The sequence below is a fragment of the Enhydra lutris genome, unplaced genomic scaffold, assembly GCF_002288905.1.
Source record: "Enhydra lutris kenyoni isolate GAN:26980312 unplaced genomic scaffold, ASM228890v2 scaffoldscaffold55, whole genome shotgun sequence".
Classification (NCBI taxonomy): Eukaryota; Metazoa; Chordata; class Mammalia; order Carnivora; family Mustelidae; genus Enhydra; species Enhydra lutris.
In genome coordinates, this window is record NW_019154139.1 from 7,839,685 (window position 1) to 7,866,063 (window position 26,379).

At 38.4% G+C, this 26,379-nt stretch overlaps 3 protein-coding genes across 5 annotated transcripts in view; 2 read left to right on the forward strand and 1 right to left on the reverse strand.

Annotated features, from left to right (window-relative positions):
• Positions 1-9,298, reverse strand: part of LOC111157443 (X-prolyl aminopeptidase 3) — a 79,757-nt gene extending 70,459 nt beyond the window's left edge. For both annotated transcript variants that reach the window (XM_022518841.1, XM_022518840.1), the window contains exon 1: positions 9,235-9,298. In XM_022518841.1, coding sequence (XP_022374549.1) covers positions 9,235-9,298 — 64 coding nt within the window. The remainder of the gene's footprint in view (positions 1-9,234) is intronic.
• Positions 1,774-2,814, forward strand: LOC111157445 (DnaJ heat shock protein family (Hsp40) member B7). The gene has a single exon (XM_022518847.1). The coding sequence runs from the start codon at positions 1,861-1,863 to the stop codon at positions 2,776-2,778; it is 918 nt and encodes a 305-aa protein (XP_022374555.1). The 5' UTR covers positions 1,774-1,860; the 3' UTR covers positions 2,779-2,814.
• The window catches only part of LOC111157444 (ST13, Hsp70 interacting protein), a 31,946-nt gene continuing 13,798 nt past the window's right edge, over positions 8,232-26,379 (forward strand). Inside the window, exons 1-6 of one of the 2 annotated variants that reach the window (XM_022518845.1) lie at positions 8,232-8,247; positions 9,815-10,040; positions 15,849-15,906; positions 18,550-18,625; positions 20,586-20,656; positions 24,370-24,436. In XM_022518845.1, coding sequence (XP_022374553.1) covers positions 9,931-10,040; positions 15,849-15,906; positions 18,550-18,625; positions 20,586-20,656; positions 24,370-24,436 — 382 coding nt within the window. In that variant the 5' untranslated portion in view covers positions 8,232-8,247; positions 9,815-9,930. Of the gene's footprint in view, positions 8,248-9,729; positions 10,041-15,848; positions 15,907-18,549; positions 18,626-20,585; positions 20,657-24,369; positions 24,437-26,379 lie in introns of those variants that run through there. The other variant, XM_022518846.1, reaches the window with a different exon arrangement.

Consider the following 26,379-nt stretch of genomic DNA (forward strand, 5'->3'; position numbering starts at 1 on the left):
TTTATTTATTTATTTGACAGAGATCACAAGTAGGCAGAGAGGAAGGCAGAGAGAGAGGAGGAAGCAGGCTCCCTGCTGAGCAGAGAGCCCGATGCGGGGCTCGATCCCAGGACCCCGAGACCATGACCTGAGCTGAAGGCAGAGGCTTTAACCCACTGAGCCACCCAGGCGCCCCATAGCCTCACACTCTATTGAAATTAGTTTTTCAGTGTTTCTTCCAATTACATAAATTCCTTGAAAGCAGAATTTTCTATTTTCTTTTTTTAAAGATTTTATTTATTTATTTGACAGAGAGAGAGATCACAAGTAGGCAGAGAGGCAGGCAGAGAGAGAGGGGGAAGCAGGCTCCCTGCTGAGCAGAGAGCCCGATGCGGGGCTCGATCCCAGGACCCTGAGATCATGACCTGAGCCGAAGGCAGAGGCTTTAACCCACTGAGCCACCCAGGCACCCCAGAATTTTCTATTTTCTAACTCCTATCTGTATCACAGGTCCTTAACACATATCTGTAGAATGTCTAGAACCTGAACTCTTAAATCCTGGTCCAAGAAATGCAACAGAGTAGAAAGAGTAGAATTTAGAATCAGACAAATTCAAATTCAAATATCAGATTCTTCATTAATAAGCTAGGTAGCCTTAGACAAATTTATCTTTAAGAGCCTCAGGTTTCTTATGGGCACAAAGTATTTATTTTGCTGGAATGCTATTAACAATAACATGAGAAACTGTGTGTAAGTCACTTGGTATAGTATTTGACCTAAAGATGGTGCTCAAATAATGTTCAGTATTACCATTATTATTATTTTCAACAGCAGGCAAATATAATCATATGTATGCCATTCATACATACATACATGTAGACTGGTATACTGTAGAAAGTTGAAAACCAGTCTGATGTAACTCTTTTCCCTACTCACGCTACCTTTTTTTTTTTTTGAGGGGGAGCACATATCACATTATCTCACATTATTTTATTTTTCTTTTTTATTATTTATATTACATTATAATGTAAACCGTAAAAATCAGAATTTCTTCTTTCTATTAACATCAGTGGTTAAAATCGTGTCTCAAAGTAGGCATTCAGTAATTATATACTGAATATATAAGTGTACACTTTTCAAAATCCGTAATTTCATGTTTTTAAGTAGTGAACTTGGAGGTGGATAGACACCGTCATCTCAAGTCATTCAATATTGGCATGCAGAAAGCTTGTCTATAATGCTACTTCAGGAAGCCTTCTCTGAAACAGCCCAAGTCTGGGCTAGGTGTCTCTCAGGACTGCTTAGCATCCATCCAGTGCTTCTCCCTACAGTCCTTATTATACTGTAATCAAGTTTATTTCCTATTGAACTGCCTCTTGTTTAAAATAAACAAAAATGTCATCTATTTGAATACTTTTCTACCTAGTTCACAATTTCATTTTTCAAAACCAAAATAAAGAACTGGGAAATGAGTTATTACAGCTCAGTAGCCTAAAGGTCATATTATGCAAGGGGCACGCTGTGGTCATCAACAACAGGTCCCTCTAGTTTATGAGGCATTGTCTGAGGCTTCCAGGAGACTATAGGAGAAATAGTCCAGAGGGTCAGGATGGTCTGGTAGGACTATGGACTAGCTCTACTTGGAAGGTCTCATCCCACCCCCAACCCCAGAATGACACCATAATGCAAACCTCTCTGACATAATCAGTGTCCTAATGTCTCCTAGCAGTGTCCATGGTAGTAACATTGTCTTCAATGTAAAAATGTACCTATTTGCAGTCACTACTTCTAACTCTACCGCCAGGAGAGCTTGAGCTGAGAGGAAACTACGGTTCTCATTACTCAGACCCAGAACACCCCTTCCCTACAATCTGCTAAAACATGGTGGATTACTATGAAGTTCTAGGAGTGCAGAGATATGCTTCACCTGAGGACATTAAAAAGGCTTATCGTAAAGTGGCACTCAAATGGCACCCCGATAAAAATCCAGAAAATAAAGAAGAAGCTGAGAGAAAATTCAAAGAAGTAGCTGAGGCATATGCGGTATTATCAAATAATGAAAAAAGGGACATTTATGATAAATATGGCCAAGAAGGATTAAATGGCAGAGGCAGAAGTCACTTTGATGATTCTTTTGACTATGGCTTCACATTCAGTAAGGCAGATGATGTCTTTAGAGAAATTTTTGGTGAAAGGGAACCATTTTCATTTCATTTCTTTGAAGACTCATTTGAGGACCTTTTAAATAGTCCAAGAAGCTCCTGTGGAAGCAAAGGTACAAGATCCTTTTTTGCAACCTCAAGTCAATATCCAGTTTTTGAGAGATTTTCTTCATATGATACAGGATATACACCATATGGTTCACTGGGCCACAAGGGCCTTAATTCATTCTCCTCCCTGACATTCGATGAAAGTGGGATAAGCAACTACATATCTGTTACAGCTTCAGATAAGATTGGTAATAGAAATACAAACACACAGAGAATTATTGAGAACGATCAAGAAATAGAAGTTGATAGCGAGTTGAAGTCCTTCCTTACAAATGGTGTGGAAGATGAAGAGGGCTTTGCAGAAGAATGCAGTTGGAGAATAAAGTCATTTAACAATTATTCACCAAAGTCCCATAGCCCCAAACATGTAACTCGATATACTTTTGTGGATAATGATGAGGAAGATGTATATTGGGTCACCAGCAACTGGAATCCCTCTATGTTCTCAGCAGGATTCAAAGAAGGTGGTAAGAGAAAAAAAAAAAAGCATAAAGCCGTGCAAAAGAAGTCAACTAAAAACAATCGTTAAATTGACTCTACAGACACATTATGTTCATACAACAATTGAACACGACTGTGTGTGTTTTGGTTAATCAGTTTTGTACGTAACATTTAATACTATATTAAGATTATGTTTTTAACATGTTTAGCAGCATTGTGAACATTTGATCAAAGGCTGTTTGGATTAGGTATGTTAGAAAAAGATGAGTTTGTGGTAACAGTGATAAAAAGAATTCAGAAAACAGGCAAATACCATTTTACTTTTCTTTGAGCTAAACATTTACAAATCACAGAGTCTTTTTCAGCAGAGTTTACAGGCCCATTCTTTTCATCTATGAAACTACTATGCAAACTTCCGAAATATGTATAGCACTTGGAGCTAAAAATTTATTAAGATACACAGGTTCAGACCATAAAGTTATTCATGAAATGAATTTTCTCCAATAGAGACACAGCATTTGACACATAACTTAAATATATTATAAATAAAAATTAAAGTATAAAATATTTTAAGTTAAAAATAGCCAGAATTATATTTGTACCCCCATGTTTACAGAAATTATTCACAATAGCAAAGAGGTGGAAGCAACCTAAATACCAATTAATGGATGAATAAACATACATATGGTGAAATACTATTCAACCTTAAAAAGGAAATCCTGTTACATGCTACATGGGTTACATGTTACATGGGTAAAATTTGAAATATTATGGTAAATGAAATAAGCCAGTCATAAAGACAAATCCTTATGATTCTACTTACATGAGGTAAGAAATTCATAAAAACAAAGTAGAATCGTAGTTATCAGGACAAGGGAGGGAGAAGTGTTGTTAACAGTTCTAGTTTCAGATTTCAAGATGACAAAGTTCTAGAAATCAGTTTCACAATGTATATTTAAAAAATGATTAACATGGTAAATTCTATGTTATGTGTATTTTTCCACAATTAAAAAAAATACTATACTTATCCTGGATTTCTCAAAGCAATGAGGCTATTTCATGTATGCTGGGCCTACAGTGAAACGCTCCAGACAGGAAGATTTCTGTTTTCTTTTTTACTATATACTATGTACACAGGCTCTACAGAGACATTACTCTAAAACACCAACTTTAGCCACTATAATTTCAGGTTATAATGGAAGAAAAATTAGTTACTGAAGTATCAGACTTTGAGCAAGTGGTCTTAGCTAAATGTCTGCAGACATTTGTTTATTTTAAATGAACTTAGCTTAATTTCAATACAATTACTTTTTTTTTAAAGATTTTATTTATTTATTTGACAGAGATCACAAGTAGGCAGAGAGGTAGGCAGAGAAAGAGAGGGGGAAGCAGGCTTCTTGCTGAGCAGAGAGCCCGATGCGGGGCTCGATCCCAGGATTCTGGGATCATGACCTGAGTGGAAGGCAGAGGCTTAGCCCTCTGAGCCACCCAGGTGCCCCTCAATACAATTACTTTTTAGCTTCCTCTAATTATTTTATTTTCAAAATATATTGCTATTATTTTCAAAATATATGATTTTTATTCATTCTTTCATTCATTCAATGGTGTTTTTTGAGTACCTACTATTTGTCAGTACTTGGGACATAGTAATGAATGAAACACCCAAAACATTAGCTGTCACAGAGCTTACAAACTGGGCAAAGACAATAAGCAAATATTAAGTAAAATATGATGTTAGTCACAGGTGCTAAAGAAAACAAAATAAAAGGTTACAGAAGTTCTGGAATACAAGGGTTGAAACTGTAGTTAAGATAGGCACAGAAAAATGATGGTTAACATCTGAGTAAAGATGTAAAGAAAGTAAAGGAGTTAACCATGGGCATATGAGGTCAAAGAGAATTCCAAAAGGAACAGCAAGTGAAATGTCTCTAAGGCTAGATGTGTAAGGTGTGTTTGACGCTCCTTACTGTGATCACTGTGAACAATTAAGAGAACAAGATGATGAAGTTAGAAAGGTAACAGGAGGTCAGATTATGCAGGGACTGCTAGATCACAGTTTGGACTCTGTTATGGGTTTGACTGGAAGCCACTGGAGGCTCTACACAGAAGAGTGACTGATATCTGATACATTTAAACAGGCCCACTCCAGGGCACCTGGGTGGCTCAGTTGGTTGGGCAACTGCCTTCGGCTCAGGTCATGATCCCGGACTTCCAGGATCGAGTCCCGCATCGGGCTCCCAGCTCCTTGGGGAGTCTGCTTCTCCCTCTGACCTTCTCCTCTCTCATGCTCTCTCTCACTCATTCTCTCTCAAATTAATAAATAAAATCTTTAAAAAATAAAAATAGGCCCACTCTGGCTGTTGTGGTTTTATTGTTGTTTTTTAATGATTCATTTATTTTAGCAGGGGGAGGGGTAGAGGGAGTCGGAGACTCTCAAGCTGACTCCCCACTGAGTGCAGAGTCAGACACAGGGCTCATGAGCTGAGCCAAGATCAAGAATTGGACACTCAACCCACTGAGCCACCCAGGCACCCCTGGCTGTCGTCATTAAGAAAAGACTCAAAGTAAGCAGATGTAGAAGCAGGGAAATCAGGCTACTGCTAGAATCCAGTACTAGTCCAGTAGAATACTGTAATAGTTTGGTCCAGGATGGTGGGGGCAGGGGTGGTGGTGATCAAATTCTGGATATAGTCTAAAGGGCCAAGCAGAATTTACTGATAGGCTGAATACTGGGCATGACAGGAGTCAAAGTTTTTGGCTTTAGTAACTGAGAGAAGAGATTTGCCATTACCTGAGATAGGACTGCAGGTGTTAAGTTTTGGGTGGGCTACGTTTGAGATGCCTGAATTTATTAACCGAAAACAATTTCTTGGATTGACTTGCATCCTATACATTCCTATTTTTTAGCGATCTACTGATCAAATTTTAATAATCTTTCATCTCTTAGAACTGTAATGACTGCAAATTTTAATGTGACTGAAAGACGTAAGCAAATAATCTAGCAAAACTAAAACCCAATCACCTTTGGCAAAATACAGTTCAGTGGCATACAGCAATATAACAAATCTAGAAACCACAAAAGATTATAACATCTACTCTTTAAAAGACTGCTATAGTAAAATGTGAGCTATCGCTTAATTTTGTTTGATTTCTAGTTGGTAGGTGGAGAGGAAATTCTATAGGAGGGACTGGGAACGATTTGCATTAACTTATTTTGAGGGGGCACCTAGGTGGCTCAGTCAGTTAAGCATCTGCCTTGACTCAGGTCATAATCTCAGGGTCCTGGGACCAAGCCCCACGTAGGGCTCCCTGCTCAGTGGGGAGTCTCCTTCTCCTTCTCCCTCTGCCCCTCCCCCTGCTCAAGTTCTCTCTCTCTCACATAAATGAAAATCTTACAAAGTAAAGAGTGAACAAAACTTATTTTTAGAAAATACAGTCATAAAAGCTTGAAGTATTATAAATGCTACTTTTATAAAATGTGTTACTTAGTAAAGTTTATCAGACATGTATCTGGGACTATTACGAGCTGCAAAAAAAAAACCACAATTTTCCAACAACAAAACCAAAAACCAGTGTCTGAAAATTTAAAAATGCAACAACAACATGCCCTCTAGTCCATTTTCCACTTTTTTTTTTTAAAGACTTTATTTATTTATTTGACAGAGAGAGATCACAAGTAGGCAGAGGGCAGGCAGAGAGAAAGGAAGGGAAGCAGGCTCCCTGCTGAGCAGAGAGCCTGACATGGGACTCGATCCCAGGACCCTGAGATCATGACCCGAGCCGAAGGCAGCAGCCTAACCCACTGAGCCACCCAGGTGCCCCCATTTTCCACTCTTAACAGATAACTAAAAATTCAGATTTAATCTTACTCAATAGATTACAATCATCCAATGGTTTCCCACTACCTAGAGGAATGGGAATATACAAGACCTTTAATGAGCCAGCTACCAGCTGGCTTTTCTTCCTAACTTGGTTTTTTAATCACTTCTTCCTACACCTTACGTTGAGCCCAAAATTTTCCAAAGGGTGTTCCAAGGGTTACCAGTTCAAGACTCACTACAGAAAAAGGGCCCCATGGTCAAATACTGTTTGCAAATTACTGCCAAATACCTTTCTTTCTTGGGAGACATAGAATTAGCCTAGTATGGGCATGATGAAATGCAGCACTCCCCAAACTTATCGGACCACAGATCCATTTTGGTGTAGTAATACCTACTACCTACCTAAGAACATATTTCAAAAAGGCTCTTCCAGGCTTACTGATGATTGAGAAGCTTTATTCCGTGCCTTTGCATATGCTCCCTCTGGCAGGATGGCTCAATTACTCCATAGTCTGCTTGATAAAAGCCTTTTTCAAGTCTCAAGGTCTCCTAATGTTTAAGGGCACATGCACATTTCCCCTTGGCCCCCTCCCTGCTGCCAGGAAACATCTATTACTTTTTCTTTCTCCCTACCACTGCCACTAAATTTAGTATGTTATATTACAATTACTTGCTTTTTTGCCTCCCATGATGGTAGAAACTATGCTCCATCCTCACATGTGGTGTTTAACGTTTACTGAATGAATTAACTGCAAACAGGCTTTAAAAAAATTATTCTTTAGTCAATGTTTTCACTTTAGGATTGCATGACTTTCACAGATGAGAAACCTTCCTATTGTACTCAATATTCTGCACTGCAGAGTTTTTCTAAAGAACAGCAACCAAGAGCACCACAGGCATGCAAAGCTCTATTTATGAGCATCTCAAGACAGTAGAATTTTCAAATTCTGAAACTTAGTAAAATCCCCAAATGACATTTTTAAAGACCCATCATCACTGCCTTTCTTGAGCCCCCATGCCACTTGAGTCAAGACTCTGTTAGACTCTATTGCTATACTGTCATTTATCTATTGCTTGTCTATCATCCTGACAAGACAGCAACTCCAGGGAAGTGGAGATTCATCCAAAATGACTATTAAAAAGTTATTTAATGAAGAGAACATTCTTTTTGGCTCAATAAAAAGTTCCGAAAGGACTCTACTAAGCCAAAGTTAAGACCTATTGGTGGTATTACAGAAAAAGAACTAGACAGCAATTATACAACTAAAACTACTGACTTGCAACTTGTGATCCTATGTTGGTTTCAGTTCAATAAAATGAGGATAACTGCCGAACTTATTAATCTACTTGTGAAGATCCAAGCAGATCATCTATTCAACACTCCTATATATATATACTGAGTGTTAATGTTAGAAAGTGGTTTAATTTACTTATTGCCTTAAGGCAAAATGAACCATAATGAATATATTTTTCAAAGATGTTGACATGTATAATCCAGTATCTAGTGTTAAACTTTCATGGGCACCTGTGTGGCTCAGATTATGATCCCAGGGTCCTGGGACTGAGCCCCACATCTGGCTCCCTGCTCAGCGGGGAGCCTGCTTCTCCCTCTCCCACTGTTGCTCCCCCTGCTTGTGAGCGCTTTCTCAAATAAATAAAATCCTAAAAAAAAAAACAAAAAACCAAACCTCTCATTAATAAAGTTTTACACAAAGTCTCAATTAAAAAAAAAAAAAGTCACAAGCAAAAGATGGTACCAGCTCTAAACCATAGGTTGTGGCTTATGTGATTAACACAAGCTACGTATCTATTTACCTAATCCTATGGAGGACAGCTTTCTGCCACTTAACTATAAGAACCAAAGAGCAAATTCTGTGCACTGGACAGTGATTATTTTTTACAGGAAAAACAAATCTTGTAATTACCATCCCACTTTCATTAAAGCAGATCAATGTGAGAAATACACGCCAAGACACAGATTTGATGTCAAATACCATATGCTCTGGTTTACACATTGGTCACCTATTGGCCAAAAACCTGAAATATGATCCAATGGCCGGTCCGCCCGCAAAGGAGTTGACTCAGGTTTCACTGATCGAGGTTTATGTTCACCAGATTAACTGTTCGCGAGAGTACACCCTAAAAGAACGGCCCCCATTATTCCTGGACTCCTTCATCTTGCCTTTACGAACGGGGCTTCAGACATTAAAAAGCCCCGGGAGTATTTCCAAGCATTATCTCTCCCGAGAGGAAATGCTAAAGGGATTTGTGTTACTAAACATGTTTCTTGTACATGCTGGAGCCAGCTCTCAAGTCAACTCTTTGAAAACACGAAAAAAGCATTTCAAGGTAACCTAACAAAAACAAAAGCTACTTGACGTGAGACACTTTATCTACGCAAGTGAAAACTGACACAACTTCTAGGAGTCCAAGTAACTTTGAAGACAGCCCCTCTGGGGGATGGCACACACTTTTCTCTCTGCAGTCATTCCGGCTTCCCAGAATACCTCACGGTAGGGAGAACACAGGGCCCACCCTTTTCCAGAAGCAGCAGGTAAAGAAGAAATCCAAGGAGCGTACAAAGGGTTTGGAAGTGGAGGCCCCAGCCGGGGAAGGGTCAGCCGAAAAAGGGATCGCCTGAGACCAACTTGAATCCCTCTAGGGCGCCTCAAGTTTCTCAGAGAGCAAGCCCCGGAGTGGACACCGTGGGAGATGAGTCTAACCTGAGAGGCAGCGGGAGCTTGCTACGGCGGGAACCAGCTTAGTTGCTGAGAGTAACCAAAGCATGACGTCCTCGCTCACGCGGCAGGAAGGAAAAGAGGAAAACAGCCAGAGAAGCGGCCGTCCACAGAATTGCGTCGCCAGGAAACCAAGCCAAGCGCCCCTCCCCTTCCGGCCAGCGGCGCTCGCCGGGCTTTCCTTCCACGCGGCGCTGAATGCTGACGTCACGCCCAGGGCTGTGACGGACGCTCCTGCCGGAGGGCCTGTTTGCTGTCCTGTCGTCGCGCTCCACTTAATTCCCACACGCACAAAACGTCCGATTCTAAAATGATTCCCTGCAGGGGCTGATATTTCCCGTGTCCTTGAAAGCACCAAGTGGGGGGATTGATTCAGAGAACTCGCTCAGATTTAAAATATAAGAAAGCATGCGTAAGGAGGCAGGCAACAGCGTGAACAGTCACACTTCTAGAAGGTTCTAGGAAATGCGCAGGGGCAGAGGCGGAGGGAGTAGGAATGGACGGGCGAAGGACCCGGGGTCACGAGACCGTTGGGTAGGCGGAGCCAGCGCCGGGGAGGTTCTAGTCTGTTCTGCCTCGCGGCAGCCGCCCCCTTCCACACGATCACGCTGAGTTAGTACCCGCGCCTGGAATCGGGTCGCAACCTCAGCCGCGCCTGTCGCCTGCCACTGCCTCCGCACCATGGACCCTCGCAAAGTGAGCGAGCTTCGGGCTTTCGTGAAAATGTGTAAGCAGGATCCGAGCGTTTTGCACACCGAGGAAATGCGTTTCCTGCGGGAGTGGGTGGAGAGGTGAGACCTGGGCGGAGGACCGTTGGGGGTGGGAGGAGGGACGGCTGGAGGTGGGAGCTGGGCCGGAGCCTACGTGGGGTGGACGGGCGGGGAGCTCCGCCGGGAGGGCCTGCCGAGTCGCCGCCTGTTTGTGGTTCTCCCTGGCCAGGAACCGGCGGCGACTTCGGGGGCTAATGGAGGATTGGAAAGCTTATATAGTACAGAGGTGGGAAGGAGGAGGCACAGCTGGGTTCCCTCACCCTGAGGTCGTCAGGGGTGTGTCTTGGGCAAAATAGAAATGCAGAGGATTGCATGGGCTTGAGTCCTGTAGACGTGGTGGGGGTGGGGAGCTGCAAGATTTCGTTTTCGCGTGGAGTTGTTTTTCTTGAAATATCGTGTCCTGCTTAGGTCGCAATGACACACAGCGCTTTTACGCATTACGTCTTTAAATAGTGTTTTAATAATAATTTGCTATACGAGTTCTAATAAAATGGTAATTATTAGATTAACTTTGAATTTACAGCCGTCCTTACTGCGTAGAATTATTTTGGGAATCATTTATTGGTACCTCGGTAGTAACGGTGCCATTACACTAAACACTTGAAGAAAAATGATTTTTCAAGGACCAGCATGTTACCATGATTTGTTCTTGTTGTCCTTAAATCTAGAGTACCTGGCTACGTGCACGGAATTAATTGTATAGGCATTGTGCCAGGTGCTAGGAAACCGTATAAGTGCAGTTTATTTAGTGAGACAGGTGAATAAATACAGAAATTTGTTTTGATATTTACTGTATGATAGAGACTAATATTTTTCATATTCGGAGAGAATTTAAGAGAGAAAGGGAAATCTTCCCCGAGACGGTTTTTTTTAAAAAACATCACTACTAGTAAGGAATTTAAATGACAACAAATCGCACCTCGTGGTGCTAATAACGACAATGCAAAGCAATGTGACTCTTTAGAGGTACTACCGGAAACAGCGATCTTTTTATTTTAGTGATATTTTTATAGGGGAAGGTGAACCCCTGATGACCAGATAATTTCAAGAATATTTCTTTCAACAAACTCTTCTAAGGAAGGAACTTAAGTTACAATCTGTCAACGTTGTATGTCGTGGTGTTTTTTTCCTCTAAGAAGTTTCTCAATTTTTTTCCTCCACTAGTTTTCTAACTATGGTAAGATTTTGCGTATGTTATAAATGTTAAATTCTGTGATCACTTAAAATTACTGCAGTACCTTAAAAACTGTTTCTGGTAGTTAACAAGAATACCGTTTTTGTAACAGGAAAACCTACAAGATGCTAATTTCAGGACTAGGAGGTTAGGCCTGGATTTCAGTCGGTTTTTTCCTCGAATAACTTGATAATCCAAATGCATCACTTTAGATATTTGTATGTTTTTAATCTTTTTTATCCATCATAGGAAAGAGCCTACAAGTACGTTGTTTATAATATTCCAGGTAAAGCTGGGTGTGTATACCACCGGAAGAAATGGTTGATGCCAAGACTCAACATTATAATGAGTATATACAATGTTTTGTTCCACTGCTCGGGAGGAAAAAGGGAGCTATGAAGAAAAAGCTGAAACAAATCTAAGAACATTGTAACTTGGGCTGGAGTGATTATGGCTATCTAGAGAATTCCAGTTTAAGGCTTGGAAAATATTGTCAACGTTATTTCTGGAAAATACTTATGTATCTTTTTTTTTTTTTTTTTTTGGGACAGTTCACGTATGTGGGGCGCCAGGGTGGTCAGCCGCCTACCGCTCAGGTCCTGATCCCAGAGTACTGGGATCAAGCCCAGCGTCCAGCTCCCTGCTCAGTGGGAAGCCTGCTTTTCCCACTGCCCCTGCCTGTGTTCCCTCTCTCGCTGTGTCTCTATCAAATAAATAATAAAATCTTTAAAAATTTTCACATAGGTAATCCTTTTTTTTTTTTTGTTCTTTTTTTAGTCATCCATGTATGTTTCCCTTGTGGCGTCCTAAATTTTTGGTTTAAGTATGGGATGAAGCATGTTGGCATGTGTAGGGGCCCTATTCTGAAGCTTTCGTTGTCTCTTTAAAATTTTTGTGTCTTTGAGGCTTTTGCTTGAAGTACATCAGTTTCTCTCTGCCTTCATGTCAGCCCTCTTAAGTGCAGGATTATAGGAGGTTGGACTGAACGTGGAGACTTCTGTGTCCAGGAACGTTCCAAGGCCTAATCTTACTATAAAGGCTCCTAAAGTTGAAACCGTATCAGAGTTCTTTGTTCATACTATATTAGTTGTAGGTACCCAGGTTCAGACATTGAAGAACAGTTCGTTTATTTGTGTATTTACCAGAATTTTTACCACTGTTTATAGTTTAAAATTTTATTTGATGTTAAGAATTTAACAAATGAAAAGAGAAAAAAAAAAAGGGAAGAAAAAGAATTTATTTAACAACATTGTTAATTGGACACAGAGAAATAAAGAATTTTTTTTGGCTCATTCTGTGAGGATCCAGGGAGATAATGATGTTTTCAGTGAGTATGTTTGGGGTATTTTTGGTTTTCTTTATAGGAAGAATTGTTTTTTGAGACTAGTATTTCATTTTATGGTGATTTAAGATTAGAGGGATTATCTTTGTGTTGTAATCTCCAGCACAGTGAATGGCGTATGGCTTTGCGGTAAATACTTTAAATGAAAGGAACAGGATGCACTTCTGTTTGCAATGAGTTGAGAACACAGCATCCAATTTTTTGTACAGGTGAATAATAACTATGACTCAAAGCATTTCGAATGTATCAAATTAAGAGAATTATGAATGAGGTCTCGTGTGAGTCCATATGAGAAAGGTCTCTGCACTAGCCCTACTTGGTGGCATAAAAGCCTATACTGGTAGAGTCCAGTTTGCAGTGATGGGGAGGGAATTAGCGTGTTTTAAATCTTGAAAGCATTAAATGAAAATTTTGTACCTATAAGTTGGTTTTAACCTTCCAGTAGTTAGATTTAGTAGTTAAGGTGAGAAACTCTAAATGTAGCTTATGAATAACCTTCTTGTGTTCTTTTTCTTCCCTATTTTAAAATTTTTTTTAAAAGTTGAAATTTGCAGGAAAATTGAAATACAGTGCAAACATTTTTCCTGCAACGATTTCTAGTGTTGTGCCCTCAGCACCATTGTGTATTTCCTACAATTCATGGATAGTCTCTCCAGTACAGCCACCAAACTCAGGAAACGAATGATGCATTAATGCTATCTAATTCTCAGAATTCCATGTTGCACTTTATTGTTGTGACTTCTAATCTCTATTCTGAAAGAATTCTTCAATCATTCATTGGCTTTCATGACCTTGGCAGTTTTGCATATTACAGGCCAGCTATTTTGGATAATTTCCCTCAATTTGGGTTTGTCTTAGTTTCCTAAAGATTAGATTTAGCTTAACGCATTTTTTTTTAAAGGTTTACTTGTTTTATTTTTATTTATTTATTTTTTAAGATTTTATTTGTTTATTTGACAGAGATCACAAGTATGCGGAAAGATAGGCAGAGAGGGAGAAGCTGGCTCCCTGTCAAGCAGAGAGCCCGATGCGGGGCTCGATCCCAGAACCCTGAGATCATGACCTGAGTGGAAGGCAGAGGCTTAACCCACTGAGCCATCCAGGCACCCCAAAGGTTTACTTACTTTAGTGGGAGAGAGTGAGAGCGTGAACCTGTTCGAGCAAGTGGGAAGAGGGGCAGAGGGAGAGGGAAAGAGAGAATCTCAAGCAGACCCCAAGCACAGCCCCAGAGTTTCATCCCACAACCCTAAGGTCACAACCGAAGCGGAAACACCAGATGCATAAGGGACTAAGCCACCCAGGCACCAACATAATAGATTTCTTGGTAAGACTGTCACTTCCCAAAGTTTAACATAAGTTAGATTGTTGTGGCTGTGTTTGAAGGTCTCCCTAAATACTTTCCTGAATGTTGCATTTTGAAACTTAGGAAAAACACGGCTTAAGGAGCCCTGTGTCTTCATTAAAAGTTCACTGCAAAAGGGGTCCCTGGGTGGCGCTGTCAGTTAAGTGTCTGCCTTCACCTCAGGTCCCTGGGATCAAGATTCCCCACAGCAGGCTCTGCGCTCACCAGGGAGTCTGCTTGTCCCTCTCCCTTGCACTCTGCCCCTCCTTCGTGATTTCTCTCTCCTGCTCTCAAATAAAAAAAATTTTTTTGAAAAAAAAATTAACTGCAAGGAACTATTGTTTGAATACTGTGCTCTTTTGAAAAGTAGTTTTTGTGTAGATCAGAATTTTAAAGAATTTTTTTTATATGGCTGTTTTCTTATTAAGTCATTTTATTTTGCTGAATTGCAAGCTAAGAAATAAGATTTTTTTTTTGTAATTGTCACATTAAACTGAATAGGGAAAGTGTGCACATTTTTCGTGATTGGTGCTTAACAGTAAATTCCAAACTTTGTCTGTTAGTGTGTTTGCTGTTTTAGATTTATAGTTTCACTTCACATTGGCTTCGTTTTGTAAGTGAAAGACAAGCCATGGGGTGGGAGTAGATACTTGCAGCACATAAAACTGACAGAGGGCTTGTATGCAGAGTTTACAAAGAATACCCACAGATAAATATGACAGAAAATCTAAAAGCAATAGGCTACTCAGATGGCCGATAGATAAATGAAAAGGGGCCCAACTACAATGAGCTACCACTATACACCAATCGAAATGGCTAAAAATATAAAAGATGGATAATAGCTAAATGTTCGCTGAGGTGTAGAACAACTGGATTTTTAAAGAATAATTAGTGGAATTCTTTTGCACTGCTAATACAAGCGTAAATTGGTAAAGGAATTTTGAAGAATCAAATCCATTTCCCGTTTGGAAAACAATATCCACTTAAATCCAACATACACATATCTTGTGTCCGGAAATTCCACCCACCTAAAATGAATGTAAACATGGATATAACTTTAGTTGTAAAGAATTAATATCTGAGGGTATTTTGAAGTAGATTCCTTTCAGTTTTCCGGGTGAATATTTCTCTCTCTTTTCCATAAAAGTTGATGGCTTTTTTTTTTTTTTTTTTTTTTTTAAAGGCAGATTTAGTTAAGTTCTTGTGACCTCCAGATAATGTCATGGAGGAGTGCCCTTAATCCGTTGAACATTTTAGTCACAGGACTGCTGCATGGGGCCCATTTACTTCAGAGTCTGACCCAAATGGAGCATATGGCACTAATTCTTCATAATCTGTTTTCCTCCTTGTTTTTAAGTTATTTGTGTGTAGTTCATGGTGTTGTCCTGGAGTATTTGGGAAAGGACTTAGAAGGCCAAGGGGAAGTGTTAATGGGTGGATTGTAGAAGGGATAAGGAGAAAATCTATACTGTGAGGGGCATTATGAAATACAAACAAAGAATACAAACAGGAAACAAAACGTTTTGAAGAATTATACTACGACTTCCTAATTATTTCATAAATTGATTATTTGAATTTAAGTGAACTCTTACTAAAGTTGAAGTTTGGATTCAGTATACTATCCTGCTGAATTCTGAACTAACAACTTGTACATATGATATTTGTCATTGCATGTTTTTCTGCCTCTTCCTCTGGGAATGGGCATAGGGAAGCTATACAATTTTGTTTATTAGGCTTATCGAGGCAAAGAAAGGGTTAGATTTTTGTTAGCCAGTATGCTAAAAAAAATAAAATAAAATTTTAAGCTGAAAAAACTTAATACTGGAGCATTCAAATTGAATTTACTCTTAAAGGTTTGAGAAGGTAACCATCTGAGTATTTGTCCTTTTTTTTCCAGTGTAAATAAATGTTGCTTTGCTCAGTGAATTTTAATTTTCTAAACAAATATCTTTTTTTCTCATTTTCCTCAAGCATGGGGGGTAAAATACCACCTGCCACTCATAAAACTAAATCAGAAGACAGTATCAAGGTAAGTTATGAATTTCATCTGTATGTTTAGTGATAAAGTACTATAAGGTTTTTAAAGTGCTGCTCTCAAATTACCACTCCTGATTTCCTCAGGATTGCTTAGAAATAAGATCTTCGTGGGGCGCCTGGGTGGCTCAGCGGGTTAAAGCCTCTGCCTTCGGCTCAGGTCATGATCCCAGGGTCCTGGGATCGAGCCCCACGTCGGGCTCTCTGCTCAGCAGGGAGCCTGCTTCCCTTCCTCTCTCTGCCAGCCTGTGATCTCTGTCTGTCAAATAAATAAATAAAATCTTTAAAAAAAAAAAAAAAAGATCTTCGTAAAATTTCTTTTGGACATGGCGGATCTGAAATCTGATGTAACACGGAGAATTTGGGGTGAATGTGCACCATGTTTGGGAATAAAAGCTTGTGTGTGTGTGTGTGACGTGCATGACCTGTAGGTGGTGAGCTCTGTGACTGTGCCCTATGTAGTCTTCATCATCTTTGCATCTGTAGCACCGAGCACAGGACTTTATGCATTGTGGGTACTTGATTAAAATTTGCGAAGTAAATGAAAAATAGTCCAAATCAGTAATTCTTTACTTTTTCTATCTTATCACCTGAGGATTATTTCTGAGTATGAGTCAGCATATTCGCCCAAAAAAGGCACATAATAGATTAGGAGGAGCTTACCGGTAGCTGAAGTTTAAATATGGGGGTGGGTATACCCTTAAGAATGCATCCTTCAAGAGAAGAGTGGGGCAGAGGGAACAAAAAAGACTTCTGGTGGCTCATGAGAAAGAAAGCAGAAAACAGCCTGCTAGCTCCTTTAAAGTAGGCAGGAAACCAGCCCTAACAATGGACAGAGGAGGGGATTAATGCCAAGCCAAGCTTACTAGCTCTTTGAGCTCTCATTTTAATTTCATTTTTATTTCTGATCCTCCTCCAAAGACCTCTCCCATTCTTTTTCTTTCTTTCCTTTCTCTTTCTTTTTTCCTTTCTTCTTTCCCCCTTCCTTCCTTCAAAACAAAAATGCTTCAGAATTCTTATTTGTTTTGTGTTTTCACATCTAAATATTTTTCCCCAAGTTTCCTTCCTTTCTTCCTTCCTTCCTTCCTTCCTTTTTTTTAGAGAGAGAACACGAGGGGTGGGGAGAACAGAGATAATCTTAAGGAGATTCCATGTTGAGCATGGAGCCCAACACTGGGCTAAATCTCACGACCCTGCAGTCATGGCCTGAGCCAAAATGAAGAGTCAGACTGAGCCAGCCAACCAGGTCCTCTCCCTAAGTTTTCTGATTAGTGGTCTTCAATTGATAAGAAAAGAAACTATTTTATTTTTTAGAACCCTAAACAAAGTTCATCTATCTGGATATGAAATCAGAAGTTCTATCTTTGAACAAATGAAATGAGAGAAATAAAACAAGCCCCAAAAGTAGTTACTCCTATTTTAGAGGAGTCATTTGTCAGAGTTTACTAGTTCCTGATAGGATGCTTTTGATAGTATACCTAGATAGGATATTTTTTTAATAAGACTTTATTTATTTATTTGACAGAGATCACAAGTAGGCAGAGAGGAAGGCAGAGAGAGAGGGAGGAAGCAGGCTCCCTGCCGAGCAGAGAGCCCGATGCGGGGCTCTATCCCAGGACCCTGAGATCATGACCCGAGCTGAAGGCAGAGGCTTTAACCCACTGAGCACCCAGGCGCCTCCTATATAGAATATTTTGCTATGTGGTAAACATGTATGAAGACAAAATTATATTTAATCTGTGTCTCTGCTAAAATATTTTGTAAGAAAACATTCTGATTTGGAATTAAATGCTAAAATGTCTGACACCTTGCATGTAGTAGGGTCTCAACATATATTTGGTAATGACGTTGGGTTTTGATTCTAATTTTTAAGAATTACAAAAAGTAGCAACCTAAATAACTGGTTACATAATTTATACTAATACAGTTAAATGAGTAGACGGGATGTGCTAATTGTGATACATTCTTTATGAAACAGCATTATTAAATGGAAAGGTCAAAGTGCAGAGTTGTCTTGTATCTGTGCGTTGAGAATATCTAATGGCATACTCCAGAAACCACACTGGTTACTTACAGGATGGTAAGGAAATTTGGTTTTCATCATGTGTACTTTGAAATTCTTTGAATTCTCATCATTTGTGTATTATGGGTCCATTGTTCTGTATTTGAAATTCCAAACTCAGAACCGTTGAAAATGTAAAGATTGTTAGTGTATTTGTTTGTCAGTAAAGCATAATCTGAACAGATGTGAGGCTGTTTATAGTTTCCCACTTGTGAACGCTTCGACTTTTTTTTGCAGGGATAGTAATATGTTGATTAGGGAGAGTTGTGGACCACAGAGCCTGTTGAAAGTGCAGCATGAGTATGGGTTATGTATTTGTGTTAGCTTCCTACAATCCAGCATTTTTTAAATTCTAAAACTTGTTTAAAAGGTTTGGAGGAGGGATTGGACCTATTCTTAATTTAAATAGAGAAATGAAAACAAAGCTAAAACAAGTTTACTAAAACAGTATAAGAAGGGTTACATTAACAGTTGAAATATAACTTATGTAAACGGTTTATATATGTTTTTATAAATTAGTATATATATTGGTGTGTTGTTATATACTGAAAGCATTATTTGCCTTCCCTTTGGTAGGAAGAAAAACCAGATAGTAAGAAGGCGGAGGAAAACATAAAGACAGATGAACCATCAAGTGAGGAGAGTGATCTAGGTGAGAAGATGGTATAGTTAGTTTGTATTTGATAATCTCATGATAAGATCCTGTGCTGATTTTTACTAAATTGACTTAATCAGGGCTAACAGAAATGTAACATAGCTAAACTACATCCAAAACTTAAAATTTTCTAGTAGCCACATTAAAAAACTAAAAATTAAACAGATGAAATTAACTGAATATATCTAAACTAACATATCTAAAATATTAACATTTTAACATGTAATCAGTATGGAAAAATTATTGGTGAGCTCTCCTTTTTTTCATACTAAGTCTTCAAAATTCAGGGTATATTTTATACTTACAGCACATTTCAGTGCAGATGTTAGATGTTACATTTTTGTGTAAGTATTTGATGTATATTCAGACTTAATTAAATTTGTAGTTGGGTTACATAACCAAATTGTTCTAAATAAATGTAAAAGTTTTCCAGTAACTGAATCAAGTACCAGAAAATTATTTTCCTGTTACTACTTGCATCCACATTGATAAAACTTGTTCATTTTAGGAGAAATGATATGCCATGAGTTTGGTTGTTTTTTGTTTGGAAGTTTTTCAGGCTGCAGAGTGACAAAAATCTTTTCCTAAATTGGGAAGTCCTTTGAGACTATAAATACATATCCCAGTTATTAAATGGGCAGTCTCTTAATTCATAGACTGTCTAAAAGCTAAAGAAATGTATTTGTAATTTTTAAAATTTTGATCAATTGATCTTTGATACTGTTAGAGAGGACCTCTTGTTTGTGGGCTTAATTGATGATCTTTCACTTTTTGTAAAATATCTTTTTCAGTCTTAAAATTTTCCAAGTTTTAACTATGATAATATCTTACCATCTCCTCATCCAAAAGCAATTTGTTTTTTGTGTATGAATTAAGCTTTTTTTTTTTTAAAGATTTTATTTATTTATTTGACAGAGAGAGAGATCACAAGCAGGCAGAGAGGCAGGTAGAGAGAGAGGAGGAAGCAGGCTCCCCGCTGAGCAGAGAGCCCGATGCGGGGCTCGATCCCAGGACCCTGAGATCATGACCCAAGCCGAAGGCAGCGGCGCAACCCACTGAGCCACCCAGGCGCCCCGTGAATTAAGCTTTTTTATAGTTAGGCAAAGTTACAAGTTCAGTTCCTATTAAAAGTTGACTGAAATTTTCCTGTTTGACAATAATTCGAACTTCAGGTTGCTGATTTCAGTTTCATTCTTTTTTTTTTTTTTTTTAAGTTCATTCATTTAATCTGTGCACCCAGCGTGGGTTTTGAACTCAGAACCCTAAGATCAAGAGTCACATGCTCTTCTGACTGAACCAGCCAGGTGTCCCTCAGTTTCATTCTTTTTTGACTGTCAGCAGGAAACATTCAATTCACTCTTACTTGCTAAAAACTCTCTTAATATTGTCTGTTATTTTGAGAAGTTTTTCTTATTGAACAGTTGTTTTCCTTTACTGTAGCAAATTACAGTTGTCTGTCATGAAATTTATGACATATCTCTTTTCTAGTTTCTTTGCTCTTTGGTTATAGTGCTAGCTTTTGAGTTAGAGTCTGCATCAGCATTGTGCCTTTATCTTAATTTACTTGTAAAAGATATTTATTATGATTTACATCATCACTATAACTTAATGCTATCTCCATAAAATATTTTTTAATATATTACATTGATGTGTAGAATAAAATACTTGAACTGAATCATTTTGTTGATACTACCTAAATCAGTGGTGTGTCTCTGTGTAATACCAGAAACTATGCACTTGCCAACATTTCCCACTACAAGACAGTGAAAAATACCCGAGATGATGCAACAGTTAAAATGAAATGTAATCTTAACAAAATTTAATGGGGAAATACTTTACAGTGCATCAGTTTAAATAAATTATGAGTTGGAGTGGGTATAGTTGATTAGTTTTTAAGAGTCCTATGCAGCCAGTTTAGATAGCACGGGTCTTACTGTCATTTTCTTAATTTTGGCAGAAATTGACAATGAAGGTGTGATTGAACCAGATACCGATGCCCCTCAAGAAATGGGAGATGAAAATGTAGAGGTAAATTCAGTGGCTTATTTTGTGCTTGTTGTAAGGAATGCGAAGGTCCCACTTACTGCAATGATTTTGTGACATAATTCTGCCAGGAAAAGAACGTACTGAATCTTTCTCTTACTTAAGGTATTTAGGAAAACATTTTTTATTTTACTGCTTAAAATGTTTGTGAAAGTTCCCATTATGTTTACTCATACTCTAACAATCTCAGAAATCTTTAATTTCCTTTTTACCTGCTTTTTCAATTTGCATCTGTTTTGACTACTCTTTAGGTTAGAGTTCACCTAACATTTATATTTAGAAATGAGATTTCTTATTAATGAGATATCTAATATCCCATTGTTTTCCAAAATGGTTTTATCACAGTGGGGACAGTTTTACGTCAAGGTAGTGAAAATTGGTTCTTGGGAGGGGGCTTGCAAAAAACCTTAGATACTACAGTGGTTGGTGGTCTTCCAGAGGGTCGTAACATACATGCAATATGTCTCTGTGGTATTAAAATAGAATGTGGGAGTATTAAAAAGTGTCTCTACGCTCTTTGGGGGTTGATGATGAACCAAAGGCTTGAGAAACACTGAAATTGTGTAACAATGGTTTAGAAGCTTGGTCCATGTCCTCACCAACACTTGATGCTATCAGATTTCATCAGATTTCATCTTCACCGGGCTTATCACGTGAAATGGTATGCCTTTGTGGCTTTTAATTTGCATTTTTCCAATTTCTAATAAAGTTGAACAAATTCTAATATTTATTGGTCATTCACAGGTATTTGCAAAGTCCTGTTGTGACTTTCCCCATTTTTCTTCTGGGTTGTCTTTTTTTTCTTCCTGATTTATAATCCATTTTATGTTCTAGAGACTAACAATTTGTCATCTATATGTGCTCCACGTATATTCTGCTAATTTGTGGCTTGTCTTCACTTTATGTTGTCTTAATAAACAATCTTTTAGTACAGTTAAATAGATTTTTCTTTTATATATTATGCTTTCTTACTTCAAGGTTATAATTGTTGTAATAAATAATTTTTTCCTTCTGAAAATTTTATGTTAACCTTTAACCTTTAATCTACGTGGCAGCACTATTAAAGAATTCCTTTCCTCACCAATGCCAAAATACACTGTTTCCATATATATGTGCCTCACTTCTGGTGTTGTGTTTTTCTTGTCTAATTTTTTCCATGTACCAATGACACATTGTCCACGTAATGGCTTATTATCTGATCGGGGCCCCCCCCCTAACAATTTAGGAGTATTTTGGCTGTTTTGTTGGCCTTTCTTTTTCCATATAAATTATAGAATATTATCAACCCCCGCCCCCAGTTAGACATGCATTAAATCTAAAATCAAGTTCGGGAGAAGATACAGCTCACTGTTTTGATTAACTACTCATGAATGTGTATCTTTCTAATTTTTAGATGTTTTCTGATGTTGTTAGATAATTTATTAGCATATTCTCCATAAAGATCATGTGCATCTTTAAGAAATATAGGTACTTTTTGTCACTTTATTATGAAAGGAATTTTTAAGAATTTATGTATTCTATTGTATTCTGTTGATGATGTATCACTTGACATGTCAGGTTTACAACATTGTATTTGCATTACTTGGAATATATTGGGCATTTTAAATTCTAGGGTTAACTTCTTTAGCTCTGGAACATTTTCATCTAGTATCTTTTGAATATTGCCTCTTCCCCATTTTCTCAACTGTCATTCTGGAGTCCTAGTTAGGTATATGTTAGATTTTTTTTTTCCCACTATTGAATACTATTTCTTTATCACTGCTGAATTATATATCAGTCATTTGGCTGTTGATGTTTGAATTTGAGGGCCTGTGTTTCTCATCTTTATGTCTTACTTTGATTCATTTTAAAGTATCCTTTTTACTTATAATCTCATTTCTTGAATCATTTTCAGAACTTGCCTTTATACATTATAAACTTCGTCAAACTCTTCCTGGTTTTATTCTTTTATTTTTCCTTACTCTTGCTCATTGAGGAGGTACGTTGTTTACTTGTGGATGGTGTGGGTATGTGTATTTTGACTGCGTGCACACGCATGTGTATGTGTGTGTTAGACTATGAGTTCTTTGACATTTCATCTGGAAAAGTTTTTGAGGCCTGGGTAGAAGGTGCATTCCTCCAAAGAGGAAAATGTTTGCTTCCATCAGACTCTTGAGTTGGAGCTACCAGGTCAAGGACCACTTTAAATTCTCAGCATGGTTTTTTTGTTGTTGTTTGTATAATTATACAAGTAATGGGAATTCCACTGGAAATCCTGGCTTATATTATGAGTTTACAGGGGAAATTTTTTTTTTTCTTCTTGCTAGCTGGCTATACCTTTCTTTGGGACAGGTTTACTTTTGGTTTGTTGTTATGCCTGCAGGTATAGGCGTTGGGGAGTTCAGATTTATTGGAGGGTGCTGATTAGACAACATGCCTTCTCTTCACTTGAATCTTCTTTCATGTGTCCTGCACATTTGAAAATAATTGCAAGGTCACCAGGTTTGACACCTGCTGAAAGGGTGAAAGCACATGAATCATTCAGCTCCCATACTGGAATTCAGGTCTTCATTTAATCTTGTTCTTTGAGGATTTCTACATTATTATGTCAAAGATGTCTCTTAAAGTTACTCAGGGCATCAGGTGTAACATACTGCCACAAATTGAAGTTGTCTTCCCCTCCCCGCCCCCGCCGCCCCAATTTGGCTTTGTTAGTTTGTCTTACTATCTGCTGGAATGTGTCTGTTGTTTTTTTTCTTTTTAAGAATATTTTTAAATTTGTAGAAATTTGCTTGGGGTTAGGTTGAAGTATTCAAAAAAAATCTTTCCATGAACATAGTATATACATCTTGTGTTCTTTAATAGAATTTTACTTTTTTCCCTTTTTTTGAAAGTCTTACGTGTTCTTAGAATGGTGTCTTGTTCTGTCCTATTTTGTAACTGATTTTTGCTGATGTGGAGGAACTCTTGGTTTTTTATGTTTCTGTGTTTCTGAGGACTTCATTGAATTGTTTTAGTAGCTCTAATAACCCATCATGTCTTGGATTTACTAAATAAACTTGAAAACAGCTTGGTATTTCCTTTCAGTTCTTAAACCTGTCAAATCATTTTCTTAATTAGCCAGCACCAGTAATATTTTACACAGTGGTTGGTGATAGAGTAGGTCTTTTGCTTTCTGTTAAACTACTTCTTAATCTTCCGTTTAAGTGGGGTGGGATGTTTGCTTTAAGATTTTGTTACTAATGATCTTTGTGTTGTCAGCATCTTGTACAGTGCTCTGTACTGTATAGGTATTCAGTAGATGTTTGTTGGAACAAAAGAATGAGACATTTTTCTTAAAATTTAAGTCTAACAGGACCTAGCAGTAGTTACATCTTTACAGGGAGAATTGAGTTTTACTATATGTGAAAAACTAGAAAGAAGTTGGTGAGACAAGGGCAGGGACATCCTCCTTAGGTTGGGTGGGAGGGAGGGTAGCAAAGTCACGTCTAAACTAAAGGGTAGGAAGTGAAATTTATTGTTTATATATGAAAGATTAAAGCTCATCCTGTGTAATTTCTTATTAATCACTTACCATAGTTATCCTCTTGCTCCCTGGAGACTAGAGAAGAATGAATGAAAATGGGGGTTGTGTCTTCCCCATCCCTAAGAAAGCCCAAGCTGCTTCCTTCTCTTTGTTTTCTCTGTTACTTCTAAGTTGACCTACAATTTCCCCCTAGATAACCGAGGAAATGATGGATCAGGCAAATGATAAAAAAGTGGCTGCCATTGATGCCCTAAATGATGGTGAGTGATTTTTTTCCTCTTTGCTGTATTTCTATGGTAGTCTGAATATTCTATTTTTTTTCCCTGCAGCAACTGTAAAATAGTGGGAAAGTGGAAGGAAACTTAAATCTATTGAGTATCTTATACTGGAAAAGAAATTGTCCTATTGTCTATCCACCCATTCCCCCCCCTTGATAAAGAGGCTGAAGTCACTCAGGTATCAATTACCTTGCCTTACGGCACAGACACATCCTGATGGGAATGGAAAGACTCCTTTCCTGACTAATCCTGGTGTTTGTCCACTGAGGAGAGGCTTTAAGATAAAGGTGAACGTTTTTCAAAGAAAGTATTATTAGAACAGTGGCTCTTAACTTTTTACAAAGCAGCACCCTTGACAAATGATGTCTGTTGGCATAATGTTCTTGTTCTAGTCTTTACGTGTTAGATCCTCTTCAAAAGATCCTTTCACAGTGGGAGAATGCTGGTAATAGAGTAAGCATAATATTTAATCAGTTAACAATTTGTAAGAACAAATCATTTCTTAGCTTGGGTAGTATGCAGACCCCGTCATAGCTTTGTGGTAGTGTGTCACAATGCCATTGTGGGAGAGCTGCTGTTGTCTAATGCCGATGTGCATTTGGACTTCATCTGTAGACTTAGAAGATGACTAAAGTTTTAGAAAGTTCATTATTGATTGCTGTTCCAAGTTGGCAAATAATTTTTGCTATCTTTTTTTGTAATCTTACCACCTTAGTTTAGGTCATGATTCTATGTTTATGCCATTGCATTAGCCTTAATAGTTTGCCTATCTGAAATGTCTATTTCCTTTATTGCTTTCTGTTCACTGTCTCTAGATTATTCTTTCGTAGAACTGTTTTTATTTTCACACATTCCCTTGCTTGTAACCTCTGACCAGCTTTTGCATACTTTTTGAAGATCTTTATCATAGCATTAGACCTGCTAGAGTCCGATCCCATGTATTGCCTTCCCAGCCTTGTTCTCTTCTTTTTGAATATTAACCTTCCATTACAGCCAGACCTCGCTCTCCTAGAATTTTCCTATAACTTGTGCTCTGCTGCTTCTTTCTAAAGCTCTTCTTCACCTATTTCAGCTTCTAATTCATACTCCTCAATTGATCCCAGCTACTTTCTTTCTGGCCATTCCTTTCCCACACTTATCTTTTAATTTTACTACCACTTAAGATTTCTATTTATCCAACATTTATTTTGTGCCTTCTGCCTACCTGACAGTTTTGTTATTTTTTAATGTGCATTTTTTCATTAAAACCTCATACTACTCCCCCTTCACAGGTTCATGAATAATTTGAGGGATCAGAGGGTTTTGACTTGTGCAGGATCTTACTGTGCCATAATATCAACTAATTGTTTTTGTCACTTGTTTTGGCATATTGTCTTATGTTTTTCAAATTTGTTTTATTTATTGCCTAGCCATTTTTAATGAAAATGAAGCTGTTGCACCATCTAAAAAGTCATGTTCTTGTTTTTCCACATTTCTTTCTAAGCTGTGTTCATGCATAAATTTAGCCTTGTTCTAATTTTATTTTATTAAAGATTTATTAACTTGGGGCACCTGGGTGGCTCAGTGGGTTAAGCCTCTGCCTTCGGCTCAGGTCATGATCTCAGGGTCCTGAGATCGAGCCCCACATTGGGCTCTCTGGTCGACAGGGAGCCTGCCTCCCCCTCTCTCTCTGCCTGCCTCTCTGCCTACTTGTGATCTCTCTCTCTGTGTGTCAAATAAAATCTTTGGAAAAAATGATTGATTAACTTATTTGAGAGAGAGAGACAGCATGAGCAGGAGGGGCGGAAGGAAAGGGAGAGAAAATCTCAAGTGGACTCCACGCTGAGCGTGGAGCCTGACTCTGGCCTTGATCCCAGGACCCTGAGATCATGAGCTGAGCCAAAACCAAGAGCTGGACACGTAATTGTCTGACCCACGCAGGCGCC